The sequence below is a fragment of the Bison bison genome, unplaced genomic scaffold, assembly GCF_000754665.1.
Source record: "Bison bison bison isolate TAMUID 2011002044 unplaced genomic scaffold, Bison_UMD1.0 scf7180017864390, whole genome shotgun sequence".
Lineage (NCBI taxonomy): Eukaryota > Metazoa > Chordata > Mammalia > Artiodactyla > Bovidae > Bison > Bison bison.
The window spans coordinates 1,880,820-1,893,147 of record NW_011494962.1 but is presented as its reverse complement, the minus strand read 5'-3'; the positions used below and the strand labels follow the sequence as shown (position 1 = coordinate 1,893,147).

The window sequence follows — 12,328 nt, the reverse complement described above, 5'->3', positions numbered from 1 at the left end:
GATCCAAATGGTATAGGACTTCTGGTGAGGAGGAAAGTACAATCAGTGAAAAAGAACCTCTCCATATTTGCATGCATATTTGCCTTTAACATTTTCATCACCACCACAAGTGGAAAATTTCAGTCTCTGCCCATGATAAATGGACACACAAACTATTTGGCTTGAAAATTAGTAGCTCTCTCAAAGAAATAAAACCATTTCCATGAAAGTACTTAAGACTGTAAAACTTAGCAAATCTTTCTGGATTGATATTGGCATTACAATCAAAGCAGAAAGGTTTTCTAGGTATGAGACTGTATCCCACAGCAAGAATTCTTCTTCAGACTGGAACTGCAATAAAAGCACTGAAGATAAGGATCAGAAATGGATCCTATTCTGCTGTAGCCTCATTCTAATTTTTTCATTGACAGGTAGTATTAGAAATCTGGATTTCTTCCAGTGGAAATGTTCCCTGGGTTGAGTACCATCTTTCTGATACTATCAGGAGTGGAATTCTTAATCGGAATTCTAGGCAATGTGTTCATTGGACTGGTACTCTGCTCTGAATGCGTTAAGAATCAAAAGACATCTTTATTTGACTTCATTCTCACTGGCTTGGCTATCTCCAGAATCAGTCAACTGTTGGTGTTTTTTGTGGAGTCACTTATGATGGGACTAGATTCACAGGTATTTGCCATTTTTAAACTAGCAAAACCCATTACTTTACTTTGGAGAATATCTAATCATTTGACTACCTGGCTTGTCACCTGTCTAAGTATTTTCTATCTCCTTAAGATAGCTCATTTCTCCCACTCTCTTTTTTTCTGGCTGAAGTAGAGAATAAACAGAGTCATTCTTGCGATGCTTGCATTTTCTTTGGTCTTTCTGATTTTGGATATTCTTTTGCTAGAAACATTTAATGATCTCTTCTGGAATTTAATAAATGAAGGCAATTGGACTTTAGTTGAAAGTAAAACTCATTATATTAAAAGCGAGAGTCTTCTTAGTTTCTCCTATTTCATTCCTATTGCTCTGTCCCTGCTCTCATTGTTTTTTTTATTTTGGTCCTTGGTGAAACACACCAGAAATTTGCAGCTCAATTTTATGGGTTCCAGGGACTTCAGCACAAAGGCCCATAAAAGAGCCATGAAAATGGTGACATCATTCCTCCTCCTTATCATGGTTCATTTTCTTTTTACACAATTGGCAAATTGGATGTTTCATAGGTTTTTGGACAAGAAGTTCACAAAGTTCATCATCTTAGCACTATATGTCTTTCCTTCAGGCCACTCGTTCATGTTGATTCTGGGAAAGAGCCACTTAAGACAGATAGCCTTGAAGGTACTGAAGCATCTTAAAAGCTCCTTGAAAAGACAAAATCCATTGGCTTTATAGAAACACTCTCAGAGTCTTTTCAAAGATGAAAACTTTATGAGGAGATTTTGAGGGTTAATTTTCATTTCTACTGTTTTGTTTTTCCTCTTGGGTTCCTTTAGGTATTGTTGAGCATAACTGAAATTTTCCCTAGAACAGGTAGCTTTTGATGATAATTCACACATGTTCATTGGTTACCAATATTTAAAAGTTTCAAATATTCTTTTAAAGAGAGTCAAATTAGATTTCTGAAAAAGATGTGTGTAATTTCAACTCGTATATGGGAGAAGAGGCTTGTAACTCTTTAGAAATTAAGATAAATCCTAAACTTGATTAAGTAGAAGATCTATAAAATATTGATAGAAAAGTTAACTAAGCAGCTAAAGTCATAGGTGGGAAAAACATAACTTCATAGCTCAAAAGTCTTAAAAAGAAGAAAAGGCTTTGCATTGTTATTGGGAGTCTTACTGATAACAAAAGAATGAGATGTTTCAGAATAAGAGTGATATTCATAGTGCTGCTGCCAATATAGACGTTATCTGCAAAAAAATGAAAAGGACCTCTTCCTTTCCAATATCCGTTTGTTTTTGTATTACAATGTTGTATCAATTACCATATTTCTTTATCCTTTATGCCTACATCAATCAGTGTTATAAGAACACTACTGAAAAACAGCAAGGTTACCAGACATCTCCATCTTGAGGTTTCAATAGTTTTTATCACATTAAAGAAGTATTCTCCTAGACCAAGCCTATTAATGGTTATATCTGGATTGAGGGTGAAATTTTATCAGAAGTCTTTTTGACATCTATCCAAATAAATCGCTTTTATTTCCCTTGGAAAAAAGAATTATATTCATAGTACAAAATAAAATAAATTATATTTAAGTAGAAGTTCAAAACATGCTTATAATATTAATCTTAATTTGAAACCCCAAATCATAAATGATGTATCTGGGCACTTACTAATTTTGCTAAATTCCAGGATAAGGGGTATGTATTTTCAGAGTGGTAGAAGTCAATATTTCTATCATGTTATGTAATAGAAGTAAACATATATGGAAGAATTATCCTTAATTCAAAATCACACTACTGCTTTTACAAAAATATCATAATTACAGTTTGAGAATATATTTTTGTCTGTGCAGATACATTTTCTTGTAATCTGATCAGTAGAGTTCTTAGAGAAACAAATAGAAACAGGTCAATAGTAAAGACACAGAAATTTTTTATTAGAACATTATGTGTTTAGTGTAAATTTTGGTCATGCATGTGTATAGTGTTGTTTTGACTAAAATTATCTGAATTTATATAAGGTGACTACAAATTGTAAATAAGGTTAAGGATAAGAAAGTTTACTATGAAATTTCAAAATGATGGTATGAATTTTAATATTGCACAGATCCTATACTTGTATATATAATGGAAATTATTAGACATAATCCTTGTTAAGGTTTACCTTTGATATAATCTTCAGATTGTATTAGAGTAAAGAAACAAAAAGCTGCAATTAGATGGTGATAAATATGTGACCTGTAAGTTAATCTTAATAAAGCCATAGGTAAGGGCACTGCTTTAGGGCTGTTCCCTGAAGCTAGGAATGTTAGAATTAGTAATATTTATGTCCACCCTCAAACATCATATGCAGGAAACTAAACAGAGACATTACTTTGCCAACAGAGACATTGCTAGCAGAGACATTATTTTGCCAAAAAAGGTCCGTCTATTCAAGGCTATGGTTTTTCCAGTGGTCATGTATGGATGTGAGAGTTGGACTATAAAGAAAGCTGAGCACCTAATAATTGATGCTTTTGAACTGTGGTGTTGGAGAAGACTCTTGAGAGTCCCTTGGACTGCAAGGAGTTCCAACCAGTCCATCTTAAAGGATATCAGTCCTGACTGTTCTTTGGAAGGACTGATGTTGAAGCTGAAACTCCAATATTTTGGCTACCTGATGTGAAGAGTTGACTCATTTGAAAAGACCCTGATGCTGGGAAAGACTCAGGGCAGGAGGAGAAGAGGATGATAGAGGATAAGATGGTTGGATGGCATCACCGACTCAATGGACATGAATTTGAGTGAGCTCTGGGAATTGGTGATGGACATGGAGGCCTGGCGTGCTGAGGTCCATGAGGTTGCAAAGAGTCGGACACGACTGAGCAGCTGAACTGAACTGAAATGAACTGAAACGGCTAGCACATCTAGACTCTGTGGTGCTTTTGTGTATCAGTTACAATAATGATTCTGATGATGGTTTTAATGATAAGAAATAGAGTGTCTTGCTCAATGCTATGTAGCAGACTGGATAGGAGGAAAGTTTGGGGGAAAATGGATACATGTATATGTATGGCTGAGTTACTTTGCTGTCTGCCTGAAACTATCACAACATTAATCAGCTATACTCTAACAAAATAAAAAGTTTAAAAAAAAATAGAGTGTCTGTTATAAAAAGTAACTTTCATTTTACTAAATAAAATGTACATATATTGTTTTGGACACTAACTTAGTATTTTACCAAAGATTATCATTGTAGTTATCTTGGATTGGTAAAAAGTGATGTATAAATCAAGCTGAATACATTTAGTTGAGTTTGTTTTGTCTTGGATAGTCTTTCATATAAATTACTTAAAGATAATCTTGCACTCTTTATAAGATAATAAACAAAAGTAACATCTAAGTTTTACCTTTGTTTTTTTTTAGTTACTAAATTTCTCTTTGGTAAAGTATATAAAATAATAAGCAAACTTTGCTTCTAATAAGTGAACCTTCAGTGTAAATGTCTAACTAGGGGTAAGCCCATACTTCTGCAGCAACCTTAGGAAGATGGAATTATTAAGGAACAGAGCCCTATTTTTATAAAAGAAGTATACCAAAGGACTAATAAAAGACCAGGCCATAGGCTAGAGTAATTACAATTGATGTATAGATATTATAAGCAGTATGCTTGAATAGCAGATGAGATCAAGCTTGGCAGCCCTGTGAAAAGAGCCTCTGTGGGTGACTCAGTGGCAGACAAGCCACAATACAAGAACAGCCACTCCCAATATGTATGTTGCTGGTCCCATGCAATCTGGAGAAGAAAGACTGAATGATAATAACCTGCTGCTGCTGCTGCTAAGTTGCTTCAATCATGTCCGACTCTGTGTGACCCTATGGACAGCAGCCCACCAGGCTCCTCTGTTCACAGGACTCTCTAGGCAAGAATACTGGACTGTGTTGCCATTTCCTTCTCCATATAATAACCTACCCTGTGACAAAAAATGTTGGGGTAAGAGGGAGATTAACACTGATTTCTCACTAACCACCCTTTTCTCATCCACCAAATAAATGTTCATTTTAAGAATCTGGGTGTAATCATTTTCATTTCAGTTTGTTCACTCAGGCAACTTGTAGGAGGGGAAAAGTAAACTTTTTATGGATGGAAGAGTGTTATCATTGATCCGTAAGACTAGTGCTGAAGTCAGTTCATTTTTAGTCGCTTTAGTCGTGTCTGACTCTTTGCAACCCCATGGACTGTAGCCCTCCAGGCTCCTCTGTCCATGGGGATTCTCCAGGCAAGAATACTGGAGTGGCTTGCCATTTTCTTCTCCAGGGGATCTTCCCCACCCAGTGATCCAACTAAATATCTGAAGTCTCCTGCATTGCAGGTGGATTCTTCACCACTAGCACCACCTGGGCAGCCCATCTGGTAAGACATAAATCAAGCACATCAGGGCATGTTTTCTTGAACCCTGCTGAATGTGCAGATCAGATAGAAACACATAACTTCACTGATGTCTGAGAAAGAGGTGTGCAGATTTCCTAATGTCTCATGTCATTTATCTGTTCTCTCTCAATAGGTGGCTTCTCCTAGCAAGATCCTGATTAGACTCCATGTCCTCTGAGCCAGGGACATCCTTTGAAGAGGTGCTTGCTTATCACACAGTCATTCTCAATTCTGTCATATAAGACACTGGATATGTTGTCTAGAGTAATCTATGTTCTATTAAGGACCTTAAGACCAATCATTACAAAAACAAATTGATTTGAAAGATTTTTTGATTTATTTGAGGAACATATGTAGGGGAGCCTTTTTTATCTCCTTGGACACCAATATAAATGCAACCTCAGAAAACTAAAAAAAAAAAAAAAAAAGCACAACTATTCTTACTTTGCAGAGAAGGCAATGGCACCCCACTCCATTACTCTTGCTTGGAAAATCCCATGGATGGAGGAGCCTGTTAGGCTGCAATCCATGGGGTCACTAAGAGTCGAACACGACTGAGTGACTTCACTTTCACTTTTCACTTTCATGCATTGGAGAAGGAAATGGCAGCCCACTCCAGTGTTCTTGCCTGGAGAAACCCAGGGACAGGGGAGCCTGGTGGCTGCCGTCTATGTGGTCGCACAGAGTCGGACACGACTGAAGTGACTTAGCATAGCATAGCATTCTTACTTTGAGTTTGAGATACTAACGGTTACCAGTGTGGGAATTTATTAAGTTAGATTGTCTTAGTTTTGCCATGAGGAGGAATCAGGGGATATATTTGCCCTTTAAAGATTTTGGGGAGAAAAGAAACCTAATAGCAAAACCTAATTTTGTAACCTCAGTTACAAAAATGAAAAGAATTCTAAGTGAAACAAAAATGTACCAGGAAACAAGAGATGTTTGCAGACAGTAGGGATTGTGTGCTTGTGCCCTGTGCTCAGTTGTGTCTGACTCTTTGCGACACTATGGGCTGTAACCCTCCAGGTTCCTCTGTCCATGGCATTTCTCAGACAAGAATACTGGAATGAGTTGCCATTTCCTTTTCTAGGGGATCTTCCCAACCCAGGGATTGAACCTGCATCTCCTGATTCTTCTGCATTGGCAAGTTGATTCTTTACCACTGTGCCACCTTGGGAGCGCCACAGTAGTGATTAAGCTGAGCAAATATCCTTCAGGTATGAATGATTAAATCTTTGTCCCTTCATGCTGTGGCCCTGGTCCCAGTAGACTGCTTCTTGTCCTAGAAACACTGAAGGCAAAGAAACATTGAAGATCCCTTTTACCTGAAAAACACAAAGGCTAGTGCTTTCATTTAGTGACTAGAAAAGAAGTGGTTGTTAAGGTCAATGTGTGGAAGCTCTAAGTTGTGATTCAAAAAGAATTAGGAGGCTATTTCTTTGCTTGCAAATAAATGGGACATCTTTCTATTAACAGGATCAGAGAGCATCACAACTAGGGGAGAATTTGCTGGCTTCTCTGAGACTATTCAGTTCAGTCACTCAGGCGTGTCCAACCCTTTGCAACTGTCAGACTCTTTGTTGGTTCTTCCTTGAGCTGGCCCACTGTTCTAATAGCATCTCCCACTCTAATAAACTTTATTCTCCTCTAATTCTGCCTCATGTCTGAGACTATCGGGAAATCTAAATGTGTGGGCTCAGGGAAGGGAAAAGGCCCCCACGGGACCTTCCCTACAGGCCTTCCCTCATATCCTCTGCTTTAGCTTCTCTCAATGTGTTTTCTCACTATTTCTTGGATGAAATGTGATTCTTCCTATTGACAACTAGAAACTCAATGTTCACAAATTTACTGACTTCAGTTATAGTCATTATGGTAAGTTTAGACTGATTAGTTTGGATTGTTATTATAGCATATACATAAATTTAATGAATAATTATCTACCTAAAATTTTTGCAACAATATGCTTTTCATTTAAACATACCATAGCACTTTCTTTTGCATGTATAAATCAATCATTGTAAGAATAAAGGATATAAAGGCAGTTCCCCAGGAACTGAGATAGTTCTGCAGTTCTGTAGATTTTTTTAAACTGTGATTGTTACCTTGGACTTTGAATTTAACTTATAGCGTATGGCACTTGTGATTTTAAATTTGTTATTATATCCTTTAGACTGAGTTTCTGCTTAGCGTAAAGTGTATAACTATGAACTCAAGTGTTTTTTAATGACTGAGCACCTATTGGCTGATTTGCTGTCTGTTTTTTGTCACTGCTAAGCCACACCTATCAATGAAGTCTGCTTCTCAGGTAGCCTTCTATACCAGGTCAGAGCATTTCTGAAAACATCAGTGATCTCTAGGCCTTCTTGCTCCCCTGCCACAAAATCTAGAGTTTTCTACCCATTTTCAAATCTTTGGGCTTAAAGTAGTTCTCTTTCAAAAACTCCCACATCTTGGTTGCCAGATGTGTACAATGACCTTGATGATTCAGTATGACTTCTGATTTGAACCAGAAGACTAAAGAGTGGCGTTGGTTATTTCAGGTGAGTACAGAAATCTCTCATGAGTTCATATGTTACAAAACTGTCTCTAGCTTTAAAGGGTTTCCATCTTTTCTTGCTCTAATACTAGCTTCACCATCAAGTCTTAACTCATTTTCTCTTTTTCTGTGTTCTCAATAAGATTACCAACCGAGTTAGCATTCATTCACTTGACAAATAGTCATTGAGGGCCTTCTATTTGCTAGGCCCTCCTTATTCTAGGAATTGGAAAGATATCAGTGGATGACAGAAAATAGTTCCTTTCCTCATGGAGTGTAGGTGACTGCCAAGGTGGCTAAGGTCATATAATATAAGTGCCTGACAATAAGCTTTTGATTGCTGAGGCATCCATCTCTAGGACCTCTGTGTTTTACTTTTATTGGCTGGGCTATGTGGTTTGTGGGATCTTAGCTCTCTAACCAGGGATTGAAACCACTCCCTCGGCAGTGAAACTGTTGAACCAACAAGGAGGTCCTAAAGGCTCCATCTTGACAGGACATACTGCCAGCTGTCTATAAGTACTAATCAACACCCAGATAAGATGCCAGGTTGCCCCCAACCCATGAAGTTTCCCCTTTAGAAAATGCCAGGTAAACTAGATAACTGACCATTCACTCAAGTGACTCCATTCCTCCCCTAAAGAGCCCTAATTCCCTCTCTTACATTTTAATTTCACCATTAAAGAGTGAACTTGTGAAACCCTAGGCACCCTACTCTCAACCCTTGAAAGGCAGAGTCCCAGGTGCTTTCTTCCTCTCTCCTTATGACTTCACCGTATCGCCCTGGATGTGTCATGTACCCTCTGGATCTGTGAGTAATAAACTTTGCTTTTTACCTGATGGTTGCTACTGAGGTGGGTCTTGCAATCATAATAAGAACCAAAACAGCCAGTCCGGAGGCAACACTGGCTGGTGGGGAAATGTCTGTGAGGACTCCCACAGGTAGTTTCAGCCCAGGTGAGTGCCTTGCATCACACAGAGAGGCTGAGATGGACATGAAGTAGGTTGTTTGTCAACCACAGTCAGAGTTGGCTCAATGGGCTCGGGGTTCTGTGATGAAATAGAGGGATGAGATGGGGTGGGCGGTGGGAGGGAGGCTCCAGTTTACAGTCAAGGTTGTAAACCATTGTATTAGAGTTAGTTGTTAGTTGAAGTGAAAATACAGTTTACTTATAAATCGGTTTTTTATGAGATGAAGAATTTTATCAAAAGCAGAATTAATGAAAAGGAGAACCTATCTCCTATTCATCCATCACTAGCTTTTTTTGGCTTTTTTCTTAGTATTTTTTCCTCTCAGTTGATGATAGCTAATTCAGAATCAAATAGGCAGTAGCTCCTTGGAAACAAAGTTCAAAAATCCACAGTAGGAGCTCAGATAGAGGTGTGATTTTGGTACCTTTGCACATTATCTGGAAGATCACTTCCCTTTTAATCTATTTCTTCAAGAAATCTTAAATAGCTTCAAACCCTAAGCCAGTTGTCTTTGTCCTTAGGAAACGAGAATTAACTATCAACTATAGATTTTGTAACACTATCCTCAGTGTTACAACTGCATTTTGGTCAAGTTTTTGTCATATACAACAGAAATAGTTTATTTAAAGTTATTTCTTCTGTAACTCTGTGATATCCTATATATTACTTCTCTTTATTATGTTTCTTTCATCTGTAACAGTATCTGAAATGTTATGGATATTATTAAATGAAATCCATGAACAATGATTCTATTTCGGAGGTTATTTTCTGAAACTACTGTTAAAATTGAGAAACATGAGTTGAGAAAGGAAGTACAAATGAGTGTAAAGAAATCTGTCTCACATTTGCATGTTTGCATACCTGATTTTCCTTTTCCAGATGTCTCCACAAGTAGAAAATTGATGCCAGCACCAATGATGAGTGGGCACATTCACTGCTTAATCTGGAAATCAGTAGCTGATTGAAAGCAAAATTCAAGTTTTCCATTTAGAGCTATGGGAGTGGATCTCCTTGCATAAATTTCAGAACTTCGGCTAGAATAAAAGAGAAAGATCTTTATGAAGATATGTGAGATGGTATCTGAGGTTCATTAAGCATTTTTGAAAAAGATCAAACTGGGTATCGTTCTACAACACTTGGACAGCAACAGCAGCAAGAAAAAAATCAGTGAAAAATAGTATTAGATTTCTGGATTCTTTCTACAGAAATGCCATCTGGAATTGAAAATACTTTTCTAGCAGCAACAATAGGAGGATTCCTGATTGGAATGTTGGGGAATGGGTTCATTGTACTAGTTAACTGCATTGACCTGGTGAAGAGACAAAAGCTCTCATCAGCTGACTGCATCCTCACAGGCCTGGCTATCTCCAGAATCAGTCAACTTTGGGTAATACTATGTGACTCATTTTTATTGGTACTATGGCCACACCTATATGCCATTGATAAACTAACAAAAGTTATTAATAGTTTTTGGATATTGTCCAATCACCTAGCTACCTGGTTTGCCACCTGTCTAAGTGTTTTCTACTTCTTTAAAGTAGCCAACCTCTCCCACCCCTGCTTCACTTGGCTGCGGTGGCGAATTCGTAGTGTGGTACTGGTGCTTCTCTTGGGGTCTTTGTCCTTACTGTTTTTGAATTATGAATCAATATATATGTTTAGTCATATCTCAACTAACAGCTACAAAATATATGCAAGAAACTCAACGTGGTCCTCAGATGTAAGTGAAACTCATTATCTTCACCAGTTGATTGTTTTTAACTTCATCAACTTAATCCCCTTTCTTCTGTCCCTGACCTCACTGCTCCTCTTAGTTCTCTCCTTGATGAGACACATCAGGAATTTGCAACTCAACCCCAGCTCAAAGGATCTCAGCACAGAGGCCCATAAAAGAGCCATGAAAATTGTGATGTCTTTCCTCTTCCTCTTCATCATTCATGTCTCTTCCATCCTATTAATAGCTTGGGTTTTCCTTAAACTACAGGGACGTCTGGCCCAATTGGTGGTTGTATTAACTTCGACTGTTTTTCCTTCAAGCCACTCCTTTATCCTAATTTTGGGAAATAGCAAGCTGAGACAGAATGCCTTACGACTACTGTGGTATCTTAACTGCCACCCGAAAAGAGTGAAATCTTTAGCTTCATAGATTTATCCAGAATTTTCTATATTCCAAGAGCATTGAATTAATCAAGAGACAGTAAAGACTCATTTTTAACTTCTGTTTTTCTTACTGGATTCCTTTTAAAAAATTTTTTTTTAATTTTATTTTTTAACTTTACAATATTATATTGGTAAATTCCACTGAGCATCAGAAACTTTCCCTAGAATGGCCTATAAACTAACAATCTACTCACAGAGGTGAATTGATGTTTTACAAAGCAAGCATCATGGTCATCTTAACAGTTCTACTAATCAAAAAATTGGTGTATGTTTACCACTGAATATATAAGGACAAATACACAATCATTTGGACATGCCCATCCTTTGCAAGGTAGAGCAGGTTAAATATTTGTATAATATTAAGCTATAAATAAATCAAGGGGGTTTCCCTGGTGGCTCAGTGGTGGAGAGTCTGCCTGCCAATGCAGGAGACATGGGTTGAGTCCCTGACACGGGAAGGTCCCACATGTCACGGAGCAACTGGGCCCTTGCACACAACTATTGAGCCTGTGTCCTGGGGCCTGGAAGCCGCAACTTCTGAACCCCTGTGCTGCAACTGCTGAAGCCTGTGCACCCTAGAGCCCGTGTTCTGCAACAAGGGAAGCCAGCACAATAAGAAGCCCACTCTCTGCATCTAGAGCAAAGCCTGCACAGCAGTGAACACCAAGAAAGCCCCAAATGAAAAATAAAGAAGCTAAATTATAAACAATAGATAAATGAAGGGCTAAAAATGTTGAAAGCACAGAACCTTAAAATGGCTGTCGACTTAAAAAAATGCACAGTGTGAATTTTGCAAGTTAGGTTTTTCTTAGGGCAAAATGAGGACAGTAGCCCTCGATTCAGCACCTCAGGTAGCTCTGAGAGACTGCTCCAAAGCGGCAGGGGAGAAGGTCAGTGTAGAGGTGATTTTGGTGAAGGGGGAATATATGCAATCAAGCAGGGTTTTTTGCAGAATGTTTCTGCTAGTCACACAGAGCGTCGTCAACATGAAGGATTTTAGTGTTTTTTACATATGAGGAGATACAAGAACTAGGCTCTCATAAAGTTGTCTCCTGAAAATATCTAACTATCTGAAGACCTGTTCTGCCAGTTTTTCCCTGAGCTCAGAGTACCTTATTTCTGTTCTCCACCCTGAACTCCTTTAGGGAATCTCGAAAATCAGCAGCTGCAACAGTAGATGATTTAATCCTTATGGAGATAGATTGCAAGTGGCATTTCGTAGCTGACTTGGCCAACATATCTTTTAGAAAAAGGAGCAGACTAATATTAGGAATCCAAGCTAGACTAGCCAGTACTTTGTAGAATAAGAAAAAAATTAACTGAACCTATAAAAAGAGACTGTATAATTATCCTAAGTGTATAATGATACTTTTCTGTCTACTTAATATTTTTCTACTTTACATGGATCAAAATCATACTTTGATATCAAATTTGTGTGTGTGGGTGTGTGTGTGTGGGTGTGTGTATAAGAATTGTATGAACAATAATGTCGCTTGTCAAAGAGAACAAAAACAATTCACTAGGGGTAAAAACAGAAAGGGAAATTTACAGGAGAATGTTACCTATTTGTAGAATTTTCGGACATGTTTATGGGTGGGTGGG

At 37.9% G+C, this 12,328-nt stretch overlaps 2 protein-coding genes across 2 annotated transcripts; both read left to right on the top strand.

The window, feature by feature from the left end:
* The first annotated feature begins 444 nt into the window (after window positions 1-444).
* On the top strand, window positions 445-1,374 carry LOC105002234 (taste receptor type 2 member 42-like). The gene is given in 1 exon segment (XM_010858772.1): window positions 445-1,374. A coding segment is annotated over 1 exon segment (930 nt).
* An 8,399-nt stretch (window positions 1,375-9,773) lies between these two features.
* On the top strand, window positions 9,774-10,712 carry LOC105002161 (putative taste receptor type 2 member 12). Its single transcript, XM_010858678.1, has one exon. The coding sequence runs from the start codon at window positions 9,774-9,776 to the stop codon at window positions 10,710-10,712; it is 939 nt and encodes a 312-aa protein (XP_010856980.1).
* The last annotated feature ends 1,616 nt before the right edge of the window (window positions 10,713-12,328 follow it).